The sequence below is a fragment of the Lagenorhynchus albirostris genome, chromosome 5 (genome assembly GCF_949774975.1).
Source record: "Lagenorhynchus albirostris chromosome 5, mLagAlb1.1, whole genome shotgun sequence".
In the NCBI taxonomy this organism is placed as follows: Eukaryota; Metazoa; Chordata; class Mammalia; order Artiodactyla; family Delphinidae; genus Lagenorhynchus; species Lagenorhynchus albirostris.
The window spans coordinates 87,998,037-88,024,081 of NC_083099.1; the positions used below are offsets into that span (position 1 = coordinate 87,998,037).

The 26,045-nt window shown below is 37.9% G+C and overlaps 1 protein-coding gene across 1 annotated transcript in view; it reads right to left on the bottom strand.

Annotated features, from left to right (window-relative positions):
* NECTIN3 (nectin cell adhesion molecule 3) overlaps nt 1-25,433 on the bottom strand; it is a 130,237-nt gene extending 104,804 nt beyond the window's left edge. Inside the window, exon 1 of the mRNA XM_060149048.1 lies at nt 25,274-25,433. Within this exon, the coding sequence (XP_060005031.1) occupies nt 25,274-25,433 (160 nt within the window). The remainder of the gene's footprint in view (nt 1-25,273) is intronic.
* Nucleotides 25,434-26,045: the final 612 nt, after the last annotated feature.

The following is a 26,045-nucleotide window of genomic DNA, read 5'->3' on the forward strand; positions in this document are numbered from 1 at the left end:
TATTGTGTCATTTAAAGCTTCTGTTTCTTTATTTAAATTTTGGATGATCTGTCTGTTGGTGTAAGTGAAGTGTTAAAGTCCCCCACTATTATTGTGTTACTGTCGATTTCCTCTTTTATAGCTGCTAGCAGTTGCCTTATGTATTGAGGTGCGCCTATGTTGGGTGCATATATATTTATAATTGTTACATCTTCTTCTTGGATTGATCCCTTGATCATTATGTAGTGTCCTTCCTTGTCTCTTGTAACATTAAAGTCTATTTTATCTGATACGAGTATAGCTACTCCAGCTTTCTTTTGATTTCTATTTGCATGGAATATCTTTTTCCATCTCCTCACTTTCAGTCTGTATGTGTCCCTAGGTCTGAAGTGGGTCTCTTGTAGACAGCATATATATGCGTCTTGTTATTGTATCCATTCAGCGAGCCTGTATCTTTTGGTTGGAGCATTTAATCCATTCACGTTTAAGGTAATTATTGATATGTATGTTCCTATGACCATTTTCTTAATTGTTTTCGGTTTGTTTTTATAGGCCCTTTTCTTCTCTTGTGCTTCCCAGTTACAGAAGTTCCTTTAGCATTTGTTGTAGAGCTGGTTTGGTGGTGCTGAATTCTCTTAGCTTTTGCTTGTCTGTAAAGCTTTTGATTTCTCCATCAAATCTGAATGAGATCCTTGCCGGGTAGAGTAATCTTGGTTGTACGTTCTTCCCTTTCATCACTGTAAGTATATCATGCCACTCCCTTCTGGCTTGTAGAGATTCTGCTGAGAAATCAGCTGTTAACCTTATGGGAGTTACCCTGTATGATATTTGTCATTTTTCCCTTGTTGCTTTCAATAATTTTTCTTTGTCTTTAATTTTTGTCAATTTGATTACTATGTGTCTCAGCGTGTTTCTCCTTGAGTTTATCCTGCCTGTGACTCTCTGTGCTTCCTGGACCTGGGTGGCTATTTCTTTTCCCATGTTAGGGAAGCTTTCCACTATAATGTATTCAAATATTTTCTCAGGTCCTCTCTCTCTCTTCTCCTTCTGGGAACCGTACATAATGTGAATATTGGTGCAATTAATTTTGTCCCAGAGGTCTCTCAGGCTGTCTTCGTTTCTTTTCATTCTTTTTTGCTTTATTCTGTTCCATGGCACTGAATTTCACCATTCTGTCTTCCAAGTCACTTATCCGTTCTTCTGCCTCAGTTATTCTGCTACTGATTCCTTCTAGTGTAGTTTTCATTTCAGTTATTGTTCTGTTCACCTGTTTGTTTGTTCTTTAATTTTTGTAGGTGTTCGTTTTTTAATTCTTCTAGGTCTTTGTTAAACATTTCTTGCATCTTCTCCATCTTTTCCTCCATTCTTTTCACTATCATTATCTTCACTATCATCTTATCTTCTCTATCATTATCTTCACTATCATTATTCTGAATTCTTTTTCTGGAAGGTTACCTACCTCCACTTTGTTTAGTTGTTTTTCTCAGGTTTTATCTTGTTCTTTCATCTGGTACATAGTCCTCCGCCTTTTCATTTTGTCTATCTTTCTGTGAATGTGGTTTTTGTTCCACAGGATGCAGGACTGTAGTTCTTCCTGCTTCTGCTTTCTGCCCTCTGGTGGATGAGGGTATCTAAGAGGCCTGTGCAAGCTTCTTGATGGGAGGGACTTGTGGTGGGTAGAGTTGGGTGTTGCTCTGGTGGGCAGAGCTCAGTAAAACTTTAATCCACTTGTCTGCTGATGGGTGGGGCTGGGTTCCCTCCTTGTTGGTTGTTTGGCCTGAGGCGCCCCAGCACTACAGCCTATCTGGGCTCTTTGGTGGGGCTAATGGTGGACTCTGGGATGGCTCATGCCAAGGAGTACTCCCTGAAGTAGGCACTCCAGTGCTGGGGTGCCTAACGAAGGCACCCCAGCACTGGAGCCTACCCAGCTCTTTGGCTAATGGTGGACTCTGGAAGGGTTCACACCAAGGAGTACTTTCCAGAACTTCTGCTGCCAGTGTCCCTGACCCCACGGTGAGCCATGGCCACCCCCTGCCTCTGCAAGAGACCCGCCAACAGTAGCATGTTCAGTCTTCCAAGGGGCCAGTGCTCCTTCCCCTGGGTCCTGATGCACACACTACTTTGTGTGTGCCCTCCAAGAGTGGAGTCTCTGTTTCCCCCACTCCTGTCGAAGTTGTGCAATCAAATCACACTAGCCTTCAAAATCTGATTCTCTAGGAATTCCTCCTCCCGTTGCCAGACCACTAGTTGGGAAGCCTGACGTGGGGCTCAGACCCTTCACTCCAGTGGTTGGATATCTGTGGTACAAGTGTTCTCTAGTTTGTAAGTCGTCCACCCAGCAGTTGGGATTTGATTTTATTGTGATTGCACCCTTCCTACCATCTCATTGCAGCTTCTCCTTTGTCTCTGGATGTGGGGTATATTTTTTGGTGAGTTCCAGTGTTTTGCTGTCGATGACTATTCAGCAGTTAGTGGTGATTCCGTTGCTCTTGTAAGAGGGAGTGCTCAGTATATTTAAAACATTAATTCTCTGTAAATTGATCTATAGATTCAACACAATCCCAATCAAAATCCAATCAACCTTTTCATAAAAACTGACAAGCTACTGCTAAAATTAATATGGAAATACAAATGTAAATTTTTGTGACCTTAGCTTGGCAAATATTTTCTTAGATATGTTATCAAAAGCACAATCAGTGGATTTCATAAAATTTACAATTTTCTGTTCTTCAAAAGACACTTCTTAAGACAAGCCACTTACTGCGAAAATGTCTTTTGCAAATCAAATCTGATAAAGGATTTATAGGTGATAAAGCACTTGAATTCAAAATACATAAAGAATTATCAAAACTCCATAAATACAAAGCAGGTCAATAAAAATGGGCAGAAGATTGTAACAGACACATCACTAAATAGCACGTGAAAAGATGTTCAACATCATCTGGGAAATGCAAATTAAAGCCACAATAAGACACCACTACATATCTATTAGAGTAGCTAAAATTTAAAAAGATTGACACCACCAAGTGTTGGAGAAAATGTGGAAAAATGAACTCTCCTACATTGCTGGTTGAACTGTAAAATGGTACCTCCTCACTGGAAGATAATTTGGCAGTTTCTTTAACATACAAGCACCATATCATCCACCAACTTCACTCCTTTATCTTTACTCAGTAGGGGGAAAAAAAGCTTGTGCCTATACAAAGACTTGTACACAAATGTTCATAGCAGCTTCATTCTTAGCAGCCAGAAACTGGAACCAACCCAAATGTCCATCAACAGGTGAATGAATAAACAAATTGTGGTATACCTGTACAATGAAATACTACTCAGCAATAAAAAGGAATACTCAAGTAGGAAGGAATCTTCTTCAACTTGATAAAGAACATTTATTTAAAAAACCTGCAGCTAACACCATACTTAATGGTGAGAAACTAGAAGCTTTCACCATAAGATCGGGAACAAGTCAAGGATGTTCCCACTGTTGTACCTTTTCAACATCATACTGGTGCAATAAGAATAGGAAATAAATAATATACTGATTAGAAAAGAAGAAATAAAACATTGTTCACAAATCACATGATCATCTATGTAGAAAATCAGAAAGAATCAACAAAATAACTCCTCAAACTAATAAGCAATTATAGCAAGCTTGTAGGATACAACTGCTTTCCTATAATATTAATGATAAACAAATAGAATTTGAAATTAAAAACACAGTATCATTTACATTAGCACCCAAAAAATAAAATATTTTGGTATAAATCTAACAAAATATGTACCAGATCTATATAAGGAAAACTAAAGAACTAAATAAATGTGGAATATGCCATGGAATATTCCATAAAATGCTGAATCAATTTTGTCAAGATGTCAGTTCTTCCCATCTTGATCTATAGATTCAACATGATCCTTGCTCCCAACAAATTGCTTTGTGGATATTGACAAACTGATTCTAAACGTATACGGAAAAACAGAAGATACAGAATAGCCAACACAATACTGACAGAAAAGAACAAGGTCAGAACACATGCCATATGACTTCAAGACTGACTATAAAGATATAGTAATCAAGACAGTGACATATGACTTGAGGACTGACTATAAAGATATAGTAATCAAGACAGTGACACTGGTGAAAGAACAGATTGATAGAACAGAGACCCCAGAAATAGATTAATTTTACTATAGTCAATTGATCTCTAAAAGAAACAAAGGCAATGTAATGGAGCAAAGAGAGTCTTTTCAACAAGTAGTGCTGGAACAACTGGACATCCACATGCAAAAATATAAATCAAGACACAGAATTTACATCCTTCATAAAAATTAACTAAAAATGGATTGCAGACCTCAATGTAAAACACAAAACAGAAAACCCCTAGCCTATAACATATGAAAAAATCTAGATGACCTTGGGTATGGTGATGACATTTTAGATACAACATCAAAGACATGTTCCATAAATGAAATAACGATAAGCTGGCCATCATCAACATTGAAAACTTCTGCTCTGCAAAAGACATAATCAAGAAAATGAGAAGACAAGCCACAGACTAGGAGAAAATGTTTGCAAAATACATATGTAATAAAGGACTATTAACCAAAATACACAAAGAACTTTTAAAACTCAGCAAGAAAACAAACAACTCAATTCAAAAATGACCAAAGACCTTAACAAACACCTTACCAAGGAAGATATACAGATGGCAAATAAGTATATGAAAAGATGCTTAACATCATATCATTAAGGAATTGCAAATTACAATAATGAGATATCATTACACACCTATGAGAATGGCCAAAATCCAAACACTGACAACAACAAATGCTAACAAAGTTGTGGAGCAACAGGAACTCCCATTCATTGCTGGTTGGAATGAAAAATGGTACAGCCACTTTGGAAGACAGTTTGGTGGTTTCTTACAAAATGAAATATACTCTTACCATGTAATCCAGAAACTGTGCTCCCTGGTATTTACCCAAATGAGTAGAAAACTTACGCTCACACAGAAACTTGCACATGGGTGTTTACAGAGCTTTATTCGTAATTGCCAAAACACACAAGCAACCAAGTTCTCCTTTAGTAGGAGAATGGATAACTAAATTGTGGTACATCCAGACAATGAAGTATTATTCAGTGCTAAAATGAAATGAGCTACCAAGCCACAAAAAGACACGGAGACACCTTAAATGCATATTGTTAAATTTAAAAAGCCAATCTGCAAAGGATACATATTAAATGATTCCAACTGTATGATATTCTGGAAAAGGTAAAACTATGAAGACACTAAAAAGATCAGTGGTTGCCTGGGGTTAGAGGGGATAGAGAAATGAACAGGTGAAACACAGAATTTTTAGGGCAGTGAAACTATCCTGGCATATTATCATGGTAGATACATGTCATTATACAATTACCAAAACCCACAGAATGTACATTACTAAGCGTGAACCCTAATATAAACTACAGCCTTTGGGTTATGTCAGTGCAGGTTCATTGACTGTAACAAGTACACCACTCTGGTACGGGATGTTGCAGGGAGGAAGGGGAGACACACATGGACCAAGGGGGATACAGAAACTGTACATCCTATTCAATTTTGCTATTAAAAAATAAAGTCTTTTAAAAAATTTTAAAAGGAATACTCATACAACCAAATACTACTCAGCAATAAAAGGAAATAAACTGATATATGCAACAATCTGGATGAATTTCAAAATAATTATGTTGGAAGAAGACAGAAAAAGACATACATAGAGTATGTTTCAATTTATATAAAACTCTAGAAATTGCCAACTACTTTATAGTGACAGAAAGCAGATCCGTGCTTACTTGGGGGAAGAGGGTTAGGAAGGGATGAAATGGATGGTTTATAGGGGACACAAAGAAACTTTTGGGAGTGATGGATAACGTTCACTATCTTCATTGCAGTGATGACTCAACAGTGTATATACCTTTGTTAAAACTTAACAAACTGTACACCTTAAATATGTGAAGCTTATTATATGCCACTTATGCCCAGTAAGGCTGTTTTTATAAAAAAGTGAGAATAGGAGAGGGACTGGAAAACATTTATTATACATGTAACTTTTGTGAGAATCTTTACCATAAGGGCAGAGAAAGAGATCAGACAGCAAGCAGCTCAAGAAAGATGATGGGTCAGGGAGAGTACTTTTTTAATGGGAGATGTTATAGCATATTTTTAAGCTGACTGAAATGACTGAAAAAATTTAAGAGACAAGAGAAGGGACAACTGTTGAGAAGAGGCAGTATGGGGCACGACTAGAAGAGATACTGTTGGCCCTTCATTGTGCATCAGCTATAGCAGGCAGAGACTACCAGTACAGACAGATAGGTTGGTAGATAATGGTGGTGAAAGTTCTTTTCTGACTACTTCTCTTTTCTCTTTAAAACAGAAAGGATTTCATATGAGATAAGAGGAGGTCCTAGAAGCGTAAAAAGAAATAAGGTGTAAAACAATTGTGGGGAAAGAGTAGATAGACTGAAGTAACAGTACCCAAAGTGAGACCCTTTAGATTACCTAAGACCTTTTCTGGTTGTTCATGAAGTCAAAACTATTTTCAGTCATACTAAGATCTTATTTGTCTTTTTCATTCTCATTCTGTCATGAGTATATGGTAGATTTTCCAGAGGCTATAAAACATGATACTCAGCAGGCTGAATGCAGAAGCAGGTATGAAAATCCAGTTGTTGTCAATTAAGATAGACATTAAAGACATTCACAAAGTAAGACACAATGCTACTCTTACCACTAAATTTTTTATAGGAAACACCTATTTTTCATAAAAATATGTAATGGGTTTATTATTTTTGAAGGAATTAAAGCATTTTTAAATTTCTCAGTTTTAATTTTTAACCAAATATATATTGACAGATAAAACCCACATTAAGAAAAGCTCACTGTAGTGCTCAATAATTAAAAAACAATCTTTTTTAATATTGATTTATTTTATTTTTTGGCTGCATCAGGTCTTAGTTGAGGCACGTGGGATTTTTCGTTGCAGCGCATGGGCTCTTCATTGCGGCACATGGGCTTCTCTCTAGTAGCGGCACACGGGCTCCAGACAGCGTGGGCTCTGTAGTTTCAGCGCGTGGGCTTAGTTGCCCCTGGCATGTGGGATCTTAGTTCCCCAACCAGGGATCGAACCAGCATCCCCTGCATTGCAAGATGGATTCTTAACCACTGGACCACCAGGGAAGTCCCCTCAATAATTTTTAAGGGCACAAAAACGTTCCAAGACCAAACAGTTTGAGAACCACTAACTAGGAAAATGTATGATTTCAGAGTAGTACCAAGAGCCACTTGTATTTACTAATCTTGAATTACAGTGACATCAATCAGCATTCAGCTGCCTGACTGGAGAAACTAACAAGGCAGAGAGTAAAGATTTCAGCTAGGTTGAGAGTTTCACCAGGCTAGCACAATTAGAAGAGAGATGAGCAAGCAGTTGATGTGCAGGCAAAGAAATGATTTCAGTGGTAGACTACAGACTTGAAACTAGTCAAGAAGGAAATTACGATTAGAGATTACAAAAACCAATGTAGCTAAATAATTACTGGGATTGAAGTATTAAGTAAAGTGAGGCAGAAAATGGGAGACGGTGGGAAAGTCAATCTTTCTGAGACTCAGTTTTCACACCACGTCATCAGCTTACAGTTGTGTATTCTTGAAAATTATCAAAGCGCTTTTACATACACCATTTCATCTGACCCCCACACCTCATCACCCCTCCTACACACAGAAAAACCACACTGTGAGGTACATAGGTACCTCACATGACAGATTAAGAATCAAAAGGGTTAAAAGACTTACCACAGGTCATGTAAATAATAAGAGTGCCTTTGCTATAGTCCAGAGGATCAGGAAAAGCTTTGCAGGAGGTGGCATTTAAGCTGTGCCTTCGAGGCTAAGATTTTCATTGGCTAGGAAGACGATTCCAGGCTACGCAAAGATCCAGTATGAGGCCAAAATATAAATAAAATAAGACTGAAGGGAAGGCTAAGTCCAAAGTGGGTAAAGGGCAGTAATCAGAAATGACACAGTAGAGAACTAGAACTGAAGTCTTCTAATTATGCTATGGCACAGTGCTTAGCATTTCACAGAACAACTCTGTCCCAGCAGCTAGTCACATGTGGCTATTTAAATTAATTAAAATTAAATAAAATTTAAAATTTCGGTTACACTAGCCATATTTCAAGTGCTCAGCTGCCTCATGTGGCTAGTGACTGTAATACTGAAGACTACAGCTATACAACATTTGCTTCATTGCAGAAAGTTCTAGATGGCACAGTTTTAGAGTGGAATTCAATAAAGGTTAACTTCTAACTACAGGTCTGAGTTTTCTACAAAGCTAAAAAAAATCAGCCCCGAAGAGTTAATTTTTTTAAGGTTTAGATTTCTATAAAAATGATTTATATGTAACCAACACAGGAAGTAACAGGTTCAAGAAACAGCAAACTTCTACTACAGTATTTCCTATACATTAACACTAAAGATAAATTTCATGCCACTGTACATCTTTACCAATCTTTAAGTAGCAATTTCAGCCTTTATAAAATGCTCTTTCTAAAATGCTGTTTCCATCATCTATTCTCAGTCACTACCTTTTAATTTCAAATAAGGAAAATACCTTGATTTAATCAACCCACATAAAGGTTCCCTTTAGTTGAATTCACCTTATGCTTTTAAGTACAGTTCCTTTATATTTTCAGAACAGAAGCACAAAATCTTAGATCAGGAAGAGAATTTACAGGACATCTGATCTAATCTCATTTTACAGAGACTGTGAAGTGATTTGCCCTTATCATATGGCTAGTGGCAAAACACAGACAAGAAGCCTCTTGGCTTTGAAAAGTAATCTTTCCAACTCCATCATGCTGAGCACATTATGAATAAATCCTAAACATTTCACAGAAAGAAAACCTAGAATGGCTATTAATGGAGACAATCAAAAGCTCAGTGACTTTCAAAATAAAAAGTAGAGGGGGGCTGTAGTTCTTAAGTAAGCACTACTTCCACTAGAGGTAAAATGCATGGGAGATGGGTTTTCATAACAATTACTAAGAATCTGCTCTTGCAATTCCCATTTCAAACTGAAATTTTAGCAATTTTTAAACACTAATGAAATTATGAGTTTCAATCACCATTATAAAATGTATTCCCCAAAACACTATAATAATTATATTATCTTAGGCCTTACTGTTATTACAGCAGTAAAAATTTATAATCAACAGTAAACAATTTTCAACCAAGGGAACTGTTTTTTAACCATACTGATGAATTTACTTCTGATCCTTAAATTTACTTTAACCTAATTATAAATGATACATAAAAAGCAGAAGGCCTGTGAACATGTAAATATTCTCAGATAAAGCAGACATTATAAAGAACTAGTGCTTTAAAGACACTGATGTATTATCAATCCTCATAAATGACAGCCTTCTACAATGATACACCTAAAAATTTATACACACATTTACACAACATAATCAAAAAATCTCAAACTTACCATTTTAAAAGAGGTACCTCTAAACAAGTACATGGAGCTTATGGCTAAGTAGTGTAATACTTTTCAGACCTAAGAATAAGAATTAAAATTGCAAATGGTGGAACAGGATGGAATAAAAAAGCAAGAACTTTGGAGCCAGACTAACCTAGATTTAAGAACACACAGACCTCTAAATTATTACCAGTGTGACCCTGGGTACTTGAGAGCCTGTTTTATCACCTATAAAATGGGACTATTATCACCTAATTAACAAGGTTTCAGTAAAATTTAAAAGAAAAAATTCAAACATGGGAGCATGCACTGACTAAACCAAAAAGAGGATTGCTAGAAAAACTGTTTGAGGTCCAGTTGAAGCTAAAGCCTGATTCTTTAGGGGCACGAATCCGCATGGTTATATGATTTTTTTTTTTCTCCCCAAGTCCCACTAGTAGCTGAGAAGTAAGCATAAGAATTTGTACAGCTGAACTGATTTAGAGTGAAGATTTTGCAAGATGTTTCACTTTAAGTGAAAAACACTGGGGCAAGGAATTAGATATTACAAGTCTAGGTTGAAAAAATAAGTGAGCTAATATGGAAAAAATACAAGTATGTATGAAATACAGTAAGAGCTCAAATATTTACTGCATTTCATTCACTGAGTATTAAGTACTACGTATTATAAGGTAGAAAACAGTATAGCCTGAGACTTCCAAGATGTGAGAATCTAGAAGAGAAAATAAGACATGCAAGGCAATGGATGTATGGTAGAGCAATCATATAATTTGTCATCTAAGCCAAAACATTTTTTAGAGTGAAAGGAAGTGGAGGAGTATTATTGATAATTATGCCAGAAAAACAGTTGTAAGCCTAGACTTTCCAAGGCAAACCGGGTTATATCACCTTTATGAAAGTCACCATAGTTAAGGGTGAAAACAGAAAATTGGGAGAACGAATGAGAGAAGCATGTAGGGTGAGAAAAGTTGCATCTAAAAAGTGAAATTTTCCTTCAGCTAAGCCCAAACTAGTGATTCCTAATTTTGTTTGGTAATCTGTGGGAAAATAGTGGAATTTAAGCCGGATCTTAGGCAAGGTGAGTTTTTCCAAGCAGAGAATGGGCACTATGGGAAGAAGTACAAAAGTAAACAGATTCACAGAAACAGAAAATGCAAGGGAAGTTTGGAGAAGAAAAATCTAAGTATTGGTAACAAATAACAGAGATGAAGTCAGAAAGGCAAATTCTTTTTTTTTTGCGGTACACGGGGCTCTCACCGCTGTGGCCTCTCCCGTTGCGCAGCACAGGCTCTGGATGCGCAGGCCCAGCGGCGATGGCTCACGGGCCCAGCCGCTCCGCAGCATGTGGGATCCTCGCGGACCGGGGCACAAACCCGTGTCCCCTGCATCAGCCAGTGGACTCTCAACAACTGCGCCACCAGGGAAGCCCGGCAAATTCTTAATTCAGTTTGTTTGCACATCCGTATTTCTTGCTAACACTTATTTAACACTTACCTGTGTTGACCAGCCTTTATGCTGAGAAAGGACGAAGAGGAGGCACATTCCTTGCCCTCCAGGAGCTTAAAGTCAAGTCAGGGAAAGTGTAAATAAGCAAGAGGGAAAAAATAGGTAATACCGAAGAGTGAAAATACAGGAAGCCAAAAACATTATCTAGAAAAATTAATGTAGCAGAAGTTCACATATTACAGTGGAAAAAATACAGATGCAGAAAGAGCAATTAGGAGGTGTTAACCTGTGAATATGACCTTAGTTGGAAAACTTATAGGCTCAAATGCATGTATAAGAAAAAGAGAAATGCTAAAAATCAATAATCTAACCATTCATTTCAAGAAATAGAAGAATAGGAAATAAACCCTCCAAAAACAGAAAATGTAGAACAGATAATAATGAAACAGAAAACAAACGTAAAGAGCATCAAGAACGAGTCATAGATGGGTTCTTTGAAAAGTCTAATAAAATTGATAAACACCTGGCAAGACTGATCCAGAAAACAAAAAAACAAAATACGAACATGAGGAATGAGAAAGGGGGGCATTACTACAGACCCTCCAGGCACTAAAAAGGTAGTAAGAGAACATTATGAACAACTTCATGTCAAAAGATTTGAAACCATGAAATTGACAAATTCCTACAAAAACTCAATGTGCCAGAACTGACACAAGAAGAATGAAAATCTAGACAGTACCATGATTATTTAATGAACTGTAACTAAAAATCCTTCCCATAAAAAAATTATTTCAGGCTAGGATGGCTCTACCAACTAATTCTACGAAAAAAAAAAAGTACCACTCTTAAACTCTTACACAGGATAGAAAAAGATGCAGCAATTCTCATATTTTTTAATGAGTCTAGCATGACGTTGATACAAAAACTTGGCAAAAGCATCATAAGGAAAGAAAATTACAGGCCAATTTAATTGATAAACATAGATGGTGAAGAAAAATTTTTTTAAAAAGTCAGTTGAATCCTATAATAAAGGATACATTCATCAAAACCAAACTGGTATTATTCCAGAAACACAAAGATGGCTTAACATTTTTTTAATGTAATTCACATTATTTAAAAAAGTATATGATCATCTCAAAATTAAGATAAAGCACTTGATAAAATTAAACTCCATGATTAAAAATTCTTAAGCAAACTAGGAATAGAAATTTTCCTAAACTGATAAAAAAAAGTTTTATTAAAAAAAAAACTACAGCAAACATCATACTTAATTTTGAAATGTTGAACACTTTTTTACCTCTGAGATAAGGAATGAGACAACGATGCCTGCGGTCACCACTTTAATTCAACATCAATAGTGGAGGTCCTAGCCAGTGCAATAAGCAACAGAAAAGGAAAAAAAAGTATAAGGATTGGAGAGAAATAAGGCTTTAATTATGCATAGATTGCATGACTGTACAGATGGAAAATCCAAAAGACTCAACAAAGTATATATACATACACACACAAACAGAAAAGTATAAATGGTAAGTATGTAGTTGTAAGAACTATTACAAAGTAAGCATATCCACAAAACCATCATCCTGGTCAAGAAATAAATCTTTACCAGCACTCCAGAAGCCCCTTTCCCATTACTTTCTAATCACAAATCCTTCTCTCTTCCTTAGTAATAACAATTGACTTCTAACTTCATTTTATTCATTCTTAATTGATGACTTATTCCATTTCTGCCCACAGGTTCTACTACTAAGTCCCAACATCACCCTGCACTCTCAAAGTTTATCACGTAAATCAATAAAGATGAAATCCTCTCCAGAACTTCCCTCTTATACCTGGAAATCCCTCTGTATTTTCACCTATCATTTTCTTTTTCTCTGCCTAGTAGAAAGAAGAGCCCCTCACCATTTCTAAGATTAGCCTCTCTCATCTGTGTTTTTAATGTTTCCACTTACTTTCTGTTCCTGGACCTTGCCATATCAATGTTCTTTTCCCATCCCCCTCCCAAAGACAGAGAAGTCTCATAATAAAAATTAAAAAGCTTTTCTTCAATTTTCTGTAGTGGACAGCCATGGAAAATATATACTCTTGGGCTATGGTAATAACCGTATCTAGTTTCTAAGAGCAGCAATGTCAGTATAATAGGCAAAGCTACACTGTCCAGTGTTTCAAGGGGCAGAAAGCAATGACCTTGACAGACTGCCCCTAGACATTATCTTGGCTATGGTTCTGGATATGTTTCTAGATGCCTAGCCTCCTTTGGTTCTTCATTTCCATACGTGAACCACTCAATATCCTTCAATAAATTTTATTTTAATCAAAGTTAAGTTTGAAGTGTTCGTAATTAAGAACCTTCACTGATGTCTTAGCTCAGGCTGCTATAACAAAATACCACAGACTGGGTGGTTTAAACAACACACATTTATTTCTCACAATTCTGGAGGATAGGAAATCCGAGATAAGCGTGTTAGCATGGTTTGGGTTCTGGTGAGAACTCTCTTCCTGGCTTGCAGATGGCTACCTTCTTGCTGTATCCTCAAAATGGTGGAAGAAGGAAGCTCTGGTGTCTTTCTCTTCTTATAAGGGCACCAATCCCATCATGGGGGCTCTAACCTCATGACCTCATCTAAACCTAATCACCTGCCAAAGAACCCTTTCTAACACCACCAGATTGGTAGTTAGGGCTCTAACATAGGAATATTGGGACAACACATTCAGCCCACAATAACTGATACATTATTCTTCCCCCTCAAATTATTTGCTCATGTTCCTCTTTCCCAAGAGCAGGCCCTACCCTTCTACTTCTTCACTATCCCCTCATTAGTTAATTTTTTGGAATTTGACCCTTTTCCTAACCACTTGTACTAAATTACTAAGTCATCAATGCACTTCTCTTAACTACTAAATGTATTGGTCTATTTATCAAGTAAGAATTTGTTCCCAGATTATTTCTCCCCTCCCTCCTTCCCTCTTATCTAATCAAAGTACCTCAACCTTTTTTTTGTTTGGCTGCGCCAGGTCTTAGCTGCAGCATGCAGGATCTTTTTTAGTTGCGGCACGCGGGCTCTTAGTTGTGGCATGTGGGATCTAGTTCCCTGACCAGGGATTGAACCCGGGCCCCCTGCATTGGGAGCACAGAGTCTCAACCACTGGACCACCAGGGAAATCCCCAAAGTACCTCAACATTTAAAATTTTTTCCAGTCCACTCCCTACTTCCCCTTCCTTCCTTTCTCTCTTCTCTTCTCCCCCCCCACCTCCTCTCTCCTTTAAACAGCTTATCTAATCCAAATACCTGGATCCTGATAATTCCCAATTCCACATCCTCCCCCACTACCCTCTCAGAACAAATTTCCAACTACAGCTCTAAAATATGCCCCAGAGGCACAATTAAAATGCCTCCAAAAAGTTACCAAATCGATTCATCAATCCTTCTACTATACTTTTCTAGTCATTCAAGAGAGAAACATAAGTTCATATCCAACTCTTCTCTCCTCACCTATGATATCCAAACACCACGTTTGGATGGACAACACTATGGACATTATGGACAACAGCAATGGTTTTCCCTTTCACTTGTCTCTCATATCTCCCGTGTATCTTTTACCTTGCTATCAGAGCTATAAAATATTCTCAAATCACTGACAGACAATAGTTACCTGCCTTCAAAAGCTCCTCACTGCCTCCCACACGAAGTCTAATCTCCTCAGTATCAGCAAAGTATTTAAAATCTTTGACTTCCCTCCATAAAGCTCATACTTGAACCACATGGAAACATTAATTCCTTCCGCAGAGTCCTCAGTCCAGTGATCTTTTCAGCCTGGAATGCTCTCTTTTCCACTGACTTCCCTCAGAAATGGAAAACTCTTCCTTCAAGGTTCAGCTAGAAAATTAGGTCTTCTATTAAGTCTTCCTCCATTCCCAGTTAAACTGCTCCTCCTTCTGCAATCTCACAACACTTTATATTTCTAACATGAGACAATTCATTTTCCCTTGCGTTATGGATAGCTGTATTTGTAAAGCACTTTACTGCAGTTTAATAAGGATTTCATTTAATTTTCACAGCAACTCGATAAAGGAGCTATTATTTAGCTAAGTGTATAAGGACTGAAACAGGCAGAAAGCTTAAGTAACTGGGTATAAAACAGACACACACACACACACACACACCCCATTTTCTAATTCCAAATCTGCTAACAATTAAATGTTACATTTCTTAAGGGCAAAGACCCCAAGGGTCCTAGCATAGCCCTTTCTGTGTAACAGGTGCTTTATGTTTTAATAAATATTCTCTCCCCTGTTTGAAATAACCCTGTTTTACCTGTCTGAACTCGAATCATTCTTTAAGATATACCTCAAAAGTTTCAATTCCTCTAATTAGCATTCCCTGACTCTTCCAAGCCTTACTGATCTTCTTAGGCTGTATCATACTACTTGGTATGCTATTACAGATATCTAACACGCAGTTAGTCTTACAAATGGATTTATAAGCTTGGGAGCAGCCATCACATCTTATTCCACTGTGATATCCTCTACACTACCTATCACTTGGTTGGTGCTCTATCTATCATCTGTTCCCTGATTGATGTGCAATAGTCCCCAATCCATCCCCTGCTTCAATCTGTAAACCTTTTATTTTTTGCATTACAGGTATAGATCAACTGTTGTGATTAATTAAAACGTTGTCATATTTTGACAGTAAATATTATTCAACCCACTCTTGAAATTTAAAACACACAAGTCAAGGAAGTATTTTAATCATTTCATGGGAGAAAAGTCAAGAGTGACTATTTTAGATGACTGTAGAGGGCAGCAAAGCAACAGTAGTATCCTCAAAGAAAAATAATGTATTTTTCTTAGGGAACTTCAGATTTGTTTTTATATTTTAACAGATGCTGTTAGTGTTAAAGCTTTTACAAGAGACTTTTTAACGTGTTGTATAAAAGTTTCACCAGCTACTTATGTATTTAAACATTTTCACTATCAGTTATAAACATAACAAAAATATATGAAAGCCCAGATCCTTTTATACACATATGGAAAATAAGTTTGATAAACAATGCATGGTTTCAAAATAGCCACCATAATTGCTACCTCTTTTAAAAATCTTTAAATAAAAGTCGACAATGTTTTTCACTGAAAAATGTAAAAATCTATCTTAAATACAGAAAAGAGTGTCAACAGTCTAAACAGTCTTATTTCTTGCTAGGAAAGATGTTTTCATTAGTATTACTAATTCTAGCCCTGATATACCTTCTTTTTGTCATTCAACTGAAAAGACTATACCAGCTTTAAAAGAAAAATAACGAATCTTTGACACTGTACTAGTGTACAACAAACAGAAGGTAACAATTTAAGAAGAGTTTCTTACTGTTATTTCAAAGTTAAAATTCACTCTGGTTTTAATGTGGACTAGGCAAATGAAACTATGTCATCAAAATAATCATATATTTATAACCTCAGAATTGCTTATAGGAATAGGGAAGCTACTATAAAAGTTGATGTTCAATACATCTGCACTATTTGCATATGTTCCTCAAAGTTTTTGTTGGTGGTAATGTTTTACCTCCTTTAAGTTTAACAAGCAGAAATCAGAGATTTGGATTTACAGTAGCTGCTACAGCAATTAATATATGCAGACTCATGGTTTAGTGAAAAATGCTATAACGTTTTAGCCCTGCCCTCAATGAGAAGGATAGAACTGTTAGCTATGTACCTTCTCCCATCTGAATCTCTTCAGTAAAAAATAAATAAATAGAGAGCCTTTTTAAAAATTGTGCATTTAAAATAAAGGAACCAGGGTATCACTAAGCAGATTTAAATAAAAGATAGACTATTGTCTGACTTAGTTAACATTAAATTGAACTTACAACCATGAATGATTATCTCTAATCTAAATCAAATTAGAAGGGAGTTTGGAGTTCATAATGACAAGGACACTTGTGAAATGAAATCTTAATCTACCCCACAGTAGCTATGACTAAATTAGATATCATATTAATAAGTTTTGAAACCCATGGCCTCAGATATTTTAGTAATAACAATCATGTCTATCATGGATAACTCATAGAAAGAGTCACTATATGAAATTCATCTTACCACAGTTTCCCAGTACTAACATTTATTTCATTAATACTTTTGTATTTCCTCTGAAATGAAGCAATTAGAAGAGTCCAGCACGCTCTTAATTATATATAATGTTCTCAAATGCTAAGTTGGAGTCCTAGCTGTGTATACCTATTTTTATATCTGCCTCTTGATTTTTTCATGTCCTTCCCAATAACAGCACTGGTACACTTCCATTACAAAAGAGAATAGCTATCTTAAATAAACCCACTCTATTCCTAAAACTCAGACCCAGAGTGTGATGTGTTATACATAAAGTGAGGTATATCCCACAGAAGCTGCTTAAACTACATATATCCCGGGGTAAATAATACACCGCTAATTTTGCCATACCAAAGAGGAAGAATTGTATTCCTCCTAGGTCAATTTCGCAAATACCTCAGATTCAAAATGGGTAACACAACGGCGAGTAAAGAGACAGAGATAAAGAAAGCAAAAGGAATTTCTGGAAAAAAGAAAAGCCAACAAAGAATTTTCTCACCAAGTAACGTCTTTAAAGCCTATCAACCTTTTCTAGTTAATTAAATAAATGAGTTATATGTATATTATATATATATATATATATATATATTCATTCCTCCCCTATCTTGGAAGGTACAGATAGAAGCAACGTCAACATAATATCAAATATACAAAGCTCTCTAAGGATGTATTTCCTATAGCATGTCCTGTACAACAAAGCTTCTGCAGCATAACAGGTTGTTTAATTACACTGCAAAAGAGAATATTTTACTAAAGAATTTCCTAAACCATTAATAAACTAATGCACATACTGACTTTCCATGATGGTTAGTTTTTCCCATTCCCAAGTGTATTCAACCACAGTTCTTTCTCCCAAAAACATATCTTCTGAGACTAGTGTTCTATTAAACACTTCGGCAAACATTGCTCTAAACTTAAAAGCATGAAAAAATGAACACAATTTGCTCGAGGGACTAAGGATTTGAAAGATAGCTAGCATCAGATAGGAAATGAAGTCAAATCCAGAAAAGTTTTTGTAGTTACTTATTACAGCTATTATTCTGCATTATTATTTTATTTCAACATGGAAGATGAAATCATAAACCGAGTATTCTCTTGATACCATTTTGTTGTATAGCAAATTTGGTCAATTCCTTAAAGTTATTAACAGGGAAAAAAAAGCAAATGTTTGGGAGCAAAACTTACCACCCCACAACGTCTCTTTGGCACACGATTATTTTGAGCTGAAAACAATCAAGGCCCAAAAGACTCAGGAAGAAACTTTGACCTTCCCCCTAACTGCTTAAAAAAATTTAGATAGTGGGCCTATTCCTGGAATTGAGCTATCACCAGAGATATCTGCAAAAAGTACAGGCTAAGTGTGGTGGGGAAACTCAGCAGGGCCTAGAGATCAGAGTCCACTCTGTGTCCCGTAGTCTCTGCAAGGCCCAGCAAAAATTTGTTTACCAAACATTTGCTTTTCCATCTTCATGTGAATTGCCTTTCTCCCCTTTGAAGTCCCAAATCGCCACCCCCAGTACCCTCTTTTGTCTTCAGCGGAAGTTGGTATTTAAGGTGAGGGTTTCCGGCAGTTTTCCTGGGTCTCTTCCATGTATACATGCCCTTAAACTTTTGTTTGATTTTCTCCTGTTAATCTGTCTCATGTCAATGTAACTCTTAGACCAGCCAGAAGAACCTAGAAGGGTAGAGAAAAATTTCTTCCTCCCTGACATGTTAAAACCTATATAGTTTACAAAAAAACTTGTGTTTATTCTGTGATGCATGCTGATGACATACAGTGAAGCCTGAGGCAAGGTTTTTACTGCAAAGAGCACACACCACAAAACAACTTACAATTAAATTACTAGATAATGAATAAAAAGAGTAACTACTTTATAAAGAAGAAAAGCTCACTGTATGAAAGAAGTGGTAAGGCAAGGCTTTACCGAGAAAATTAATTTTAAACTGGGCGCTTCAGAATGAGTAGGTAGGAAGAGGAATAACATTTTAGGCCTTATGAGTAAGAGCTAGAGAAGGGCATAACCTACTTAGACCTGCACTGTCCAATATGGTAGCCACCAGCCATACCTGACTACTGAGCACATGAAATATAGCTCATCCAAACAACAATCTGTAAGTGTAAAACACATCAGATTTCAAAGACTTCCTACAAAAATAAAAAAGGTAAAATACCTCAATTCTTTAATATCAACTGCATGCTAAAATGATAACATTTTGGTTATACTGTGTTAAATAAAGTATATTAAGATTAGTTTCACCTGTTTCTTTTATCACTTTTTTAATGTGGCACCATAACTTAAAATTATGTATATAGTTCACATTACTTCTATTGGACAGTGCTGGTTTAGACTAAATTTTATTTTTCTATTAAGCACTTGAAATAAAGAAATTTGAGTGCCCACTACATGCCTAGCACATGAGGGTACAACAGTGAACAAAATAATGACCATATCTGGTCAAATCATATATAAAAATGCTGTAAAAATAGCACCCATCCAGGGAAGAAACAATCATCTGAAGATGTCACTCAAAATACAAATGCCCCAATCATCAGGCTCCACTCCCCACTCTCCACTTGCAAAAAATGTTGATCCAGTAAGTCCATAGCGGGGCCTGGAATGTTCTTTTGAAAAAGATTTCCTAGAAACTAGGATCTGAACCTATCCACGTACCCTACATTTGCTGACCTTGGCTAGCTGAGAATAGTGATTTATAGACAACCCTCTTTTAAAAATTTTACTTCTTCTGAAGAAACCTGAGAGCTTAAAGTAAAGAGCCTCTACTGGTACAATAGCCAACCTATCTAAAAGAGCAAGTTTGATTTTTTTTGTACTTTTTCTGGCAGCACCCTGTGGCACGCAGGATCTTAGCTCCCCCACCAGGGATTGCAACTATGCCCCCGGCACTGGGAGCTCAGAGTCTTAACCACCAGGGGACAGCCAGGGAAGTCCCTTTCTTTTTTTTTTTTTTAACTATTAAAGTTAAAAGAAAACAAGTAAAGTTAAAAAAAAAGAAGAAACTATTACAACCTCTCCTATCTATAGAGTCACATGTATAATTTACTATCTTACACCTACAAAATAATCGTCAGAAACGCAGAAAAGCATACTATAAACTCTTAGTCATTTAAACCAGTTATGAGCTGGTATGTTTTTACACATGCCTCAAATTCCAGTTTATGAATATCTACTCATAACGCTACAAGGTACTTCCTACTGATCTTAATTAGCAGAATGAATGTTGGGCAATTAATAGGGTTACAAGAAAAATAACCTCCTTGGATGTTATATTAAAGAGAACATGTAAAAGTCATAATATAAGTATGCAATACAATATCCTTTCCAAAACAACTATAGTACCTGCAATATGGCTGTATCTAGACTTATAGGGGGCAGCCCTCACTAAAATTTTAAATTTTAAATACACAACTTTATTTATGTAAATAATTAAACTATGTCAGAGCCTTACAGAAAAATCATAAGTTTAGGAAAGCATATGGGTGCAAGACAATTTTAGATAAAAATATAAAAGGTAATCAAAAGTATGACATTAATGGTGCTTAGATTTTTAGATCTGAGTTCCTGGTACACAAAATAATTCCATTACTTACTTAAAGGTTATTTGATTTTATCCGACATTTACACAATAGCCATTATTAATCAAATGCCACATCTTTCACAAACCATACAGCCAGTACTGTCAATTTTATGAGGACTTTAATAGATTACAGAATATGCTATAGCAATATATTATTAACTCACTAATTTTTTAAGGGGTAAATTACAGAATGCCAAAATACTATTTTTTAACAAGGGTATCACAGCCAGCTTCTCTTCAACAATTTTCAAATAATAGGCAAGAAGCCGTAAGTTCTATTCCTTAACTATACAGATGCAAAATGTGCATCAGTTGCTGAAATCAGTATATATATATATATATATATATATATATATATAAAAAAGCCTGACTAAACAAGGTAAAACGGTAAATACACACACACCCACAAATATGTAATTGCCCAGTTTTTTCCAATTCCTATTTCTGATTCTGTAGCTAAATGCAAAAAGGAAAATTTGGTCTTTTTTGCGTCCTTTTAAATTTGGTTCACTTTCCAATTATATCTGTTTTGAATGCAGAAAGATTCATATGGGCAATATGTATTACAGGCTCCAACCTGAAACTACCAGTAACTTCATAGGGTAGAAGTGAAATCATGACTCCCTCTTCAACTCCACATTTTTCAATATAACCACTAACATTCTGGGTGATCGTATAGAACTGCCCAGTCCTAAAATGCATTCTACATCATTAAGGGACGATTCAACTAGGTTCCATACAACTACACCATTGAGTTAATTTCACTATATCCTAACATTCTGAAAGTTGGTCATCTGATTATTTACCTGAGGTAAATTTAACAAATATTTAAAGAGCACTGACTAGGCTATACACTGAAAGACATAAAGTACAAATACGGCAAGTCAATCAACTTGAAAACTCAATTATTCAAGTCATCAGCGTAGAATTTAAGAATGACAAATATTAGGTTGGTTGGTTTATAATGTGCAATAAAATAAATGCTAAAATTTGAATGTACATTCCATGCATTCTAAGTGTTTTATTTTATTCTTTCATTTAATCCTCTACAGGCAAGAGGACAAGAACTCTATAGGCAAACTGATATTAACCTTTTTTTGAAAAGACGAGAAACCTTAAGTTTACTGAGGTTAAATAACTTGCCAACAATTCACACAGCTAGTAAGTGGCAGTCATTTTTCAGAATAAAACTGTTTATTTAGCATCTAAATCATAAACTGCAGAGAGAGAGAGCAAACTTATTCCACCTACCACAATGTCTAATCTCAATAAGAAAATCTAACTCAACTGAATTTTTTTAAGCAATTTTTTTTCTCAGTTTACACTAACATCTCTCTCTACCTAATGGGTTAGGTATCCTTCTTCTGGGTAACCCACAGTACACCTCATGCAGATCTCTATCATAAATACTAAGCTGTCCTATCCATCTGTTTACGTTATGTCTATCATACTGCTGTAAGCTCCCTGAAGCCAGGACTCTGCCTCATTCATGTTTTATGTCCTCAAGTTCCTATCAAGCGCCATGAACACAGGGAGTTCTGAAAGTGCTGTTCAATCATCATATTAGATCTTTTTTCCATCACCTTCTAAATATCCATTTAAGATATAGCCCTGTTGAAAATGGAAAAAGTTGGAACTTAGGTCAAATAGTCTACCTTCTCTTTCATCAATACCGTATCCTAATATTCTCTACTCCTCAAGAAAAAATGTTGGAAGGGAAAGTAAGATAAATCTGATCACCTATGAACTGATTATTGCCATTATAAAGAAATATGGACTTCCATAATTAAATAAATGAGGTTTATATCAAGTCAGATAGTGTTGAAAAATCTAGTTCTCTTGACCTTTACACCTAGGACTTTCTTAGGCTTTAAAAAAAAAAACACAAAAAAAACCCAAAAAACCAATCAACCCTGACAGTTGGTTAACCTGTAAAATTCTCATTTTAAAATTTCAGTTCTTCAAATAAGACAGATAATGTACACCCTCAAAACAGCAAATCTGATTAATTTTTTATAGCTTACAGAATATCATGTCTACCAGTTTGACTGCGAGGGTTTTTACAGCAGTAAAATTAACATGACATAAAAATTATCTTGTGCTAATAGATGATATTGCAGAAGTGTAGCATAGTTAAGGCCATGCTAAATGTAAGCATAATATCAAAAATATCAGCAGCAAAAAAATAATAATAATAAATCTGTATGTGGTAAAAAAAAAAGTAAAGCATTCTGATTAACAAATCATATAGTCATCTCTTTAAAGCCTAAAAATCTTCTCAACTCTAAGACTAACAACTCCCACAACATTGTAAATCAACTATACCTCAATAAAATTTTAATAAATAAATAAATAAACAACTCAAACATCAGTACGTGCCAAACCTTGTTAAGTAGTACTATGAATATCAGACCAACGAACAGGTTACAAGAAAATTCCGTTTCCATACTTACTAAGTCTCCATAAATCAGGACAACTATGCCATATTCAAAGACTGAATTCTAAAATACAGGTTGATATTAAAAACTTGTCATAAGGGTTCACAAATTAGGGTGTTATAACACTATAAGCCCAAAAAAAGGAAGCTCTTTAAATGAGCAGTGCACAGTGACACAAAACTAGTGTCTGTCTCTACAACTACAAGCTGAGTTGACTCTAAAAACTTTAATTTACACCTCTCTAAATCACAGTCCATTTGCCTATACTACTTGAATTTTTAGGACTCTAAAATATCAAATCCCTCCAACAGCATATTATTGAAGAGATTTTTTTTAAGTCTTTTCTTCTTCCATGTGAAAACCAATGTGTTCCTTCAAAAAGTAATCAACATTTCACTTGCACATTCACTATGAAATTATTACCCGGGTTCAATTTCCTTGTATTAACTGTACATATTACCTTGCTTCAGTCTTCTACGGGGCTTTGCCTAGCTAGATAAAACTTTACTGGAGATACAAATATTCTCTCAGTCCTTAACACAATCTAAGTCAGAACAGTAAACTGTTAACATCCACTCCCACCTTCCTCCCACCTAACTGTAATCCACAACCCTCCTGAATGGAAAAGAACGTACACAAATTCAATCTAGAATCTCGCATCAATCTAAAGCGGTAACAGCATTAAGACTTATGTAGTGGAACCAAACATCTGGGGAGAGGGACTACAGAAACAATGTAGATTAGTTAACATGCCATCTATCATGCTATACTCTGTAAATCAGAACGTGTCATTACAGTGCTTGAAACGTGACGGTGATTTGGTAGTGGAAATTCTCAGCCTATAAGAGGCACTCAATCTTTTGAAAATTTTGCCTCCCTCATAACCAGCTAGCCTGACACACCTACACGGTACAGGGGTACAGGATTCTCTTTCTTCTAAATCACACCATCCAATAAATCCGCACACATCTCTCCTTGTAGTAAATACTGGTAAAACTCCTGGTTTCATTTAAGATTTCATTAAACACTGATATCCAACGCAGACTTAGGTACAAGTAAAAATGTCTCAGGTAAAACACGCTTTGAGCAAGCCTAAGTTTTCCTTCTGCACTTTCCTCACCAAGTAAGAGTCATCGAATGAATAACGTCCTGCAGTGTTCCGGTATTACCAAAAGACAGAGCCAGTCCCCAAAGACCGGTGGCCTTACTTTCCCACATCGCCGCCTTCCATTAAGGATCACTTAAGTCCACCTCTCTTGCATGAAACGGAGATCTTTCTTTTTCTGTTTTTTAAAGCTATTCTTAACAAGTAGGCTTCTAGTCTCTGATACCTAGGAAGTGAACTTACAAAGACACTACCTCCCAAATATGACAAAACTGTAAGACAACGTGGGAAGAAAGGGAAGAGGCGTGGGGCTTGTTTTCATCGGAACAGCTGGGGCACGGTCAATGCAATCAGGTATTTTACACATACATCGAAGTCCTGAGGACAAATAGCGTTTGCTAAAATAAACACAGTGAGACAGACGTCCCACAAACTGGAAGGCAGCGACGGACTCAATGCAAAGCGATCCAGAGGCTGCCAGGGCAGAAAGTGGCCGGAGGACCGAAGAAAACTGTAGGGGATGCTGCAGCGTGGGCTAACATGGTGCTTCTCCAGGGTGGAAGGCGATGAGGTGTGGGAACCCGAAGGCTTCATTCCGTCGAGCTCTGGTCCCTAAAGGTATCCTGGCTCACAGCTCAAGTTTCACCCGGGAAAAAAGGAGGCGGCAAACGTGCATCTCGTCACCTTAGCCCCAGCACATAAGTCCGCGCTCTCGGCTTCCTCCGCGAATAGGCGAGGAAGTAACGGTCCCCGGAGCAAACACGGAGGAGCCACGCGCACGAAGCACTCGGCGTCCGGGCGGAAAGCGCCGTCGCCGAACCCCAGCCCGCAGCGTGGGGAGCGGCGCGGCCGCGAGCGAGGAGAGCGGGCGGCCGGCGCCGCAGTCGCCGGCCCCGGCCCTTCCCCGGCCTCGCCCCAGGCGCGGCGAAAAGTTTCCAGCCAAAGTCCGCGGCACCCGCTCGCGCAGCCAACCGCCGAACACAACCGCTTCCCGCCCGGGAGAGCGGCCCACGCTGGCCCGGCCGCGGCCCCGGGACCCTCGGTCGCGCCTCCCTCAGCCCGCACCGGCCGCCGAGGTTCACCTACCACAGAGCCGGGAGAAGAGCAGCAGCGGGAAGAGCAGCAGCAGCAGCGGCGGTGGCGTCGGGGGCGGCAGCAGGAGCCCGGCCCCGGGGGGAGAAGCGGAGGAAAGTTGTGCTTTGCCGCCTCCGGGACACAGCGGAGCCGGCCCCAGGGTCCGCGCCATCCCCCACCCTCCCCCCGGCCAGCTCGCTCTCCGGCCCCCCGGCTCCCCGGGCCCCGGCGCCTCTGGCTGTGGGCGGCGGCGGCGGAAGGTCCGGTGCGCGCGTCCCTAACTGCCAGTTCTTGAGCCGTCACCGCCGGCTGACACTCTGCCGAGCACTCGCGGCTGCTTCAACTCCGCCGTCGCCGACGCCACTGCAGAGGCTGAGGCGGGAGCCGCCCGCCGCCGCCGCCGCCGGCACCACCACCGCCACTCCCCTCCCCCCACCGGCACCCGCCCGCCTCGAACTCCTGGGAACTCGGAACGCACCACCCCGCCCGCATGGGAGGGGGAGAGGAAGCCGACCCTCAGAGCGCAGGGACTCGCCCGCGCAACTCGCGCTCACGTCTGATCCGGGCGTGAAAGCCCGACTCCTCCCACCCCGCCCTCCTACACACGCCCCTCCCCTTTCAAAAAAACCCAAAATCTCTTTTCTCCTCTTTGATAACGGGGTTTCTCCGAAAGCAGGGCTTTAAAGAGGACAGGAAAATCTGGAATAGGTTAGTAGGCCCCGCCCCTCGCGTTCCTGCTTCGTCCCCCTTCCCAGCGTTTCCAATGGTCTCGCCCACTCCGCCC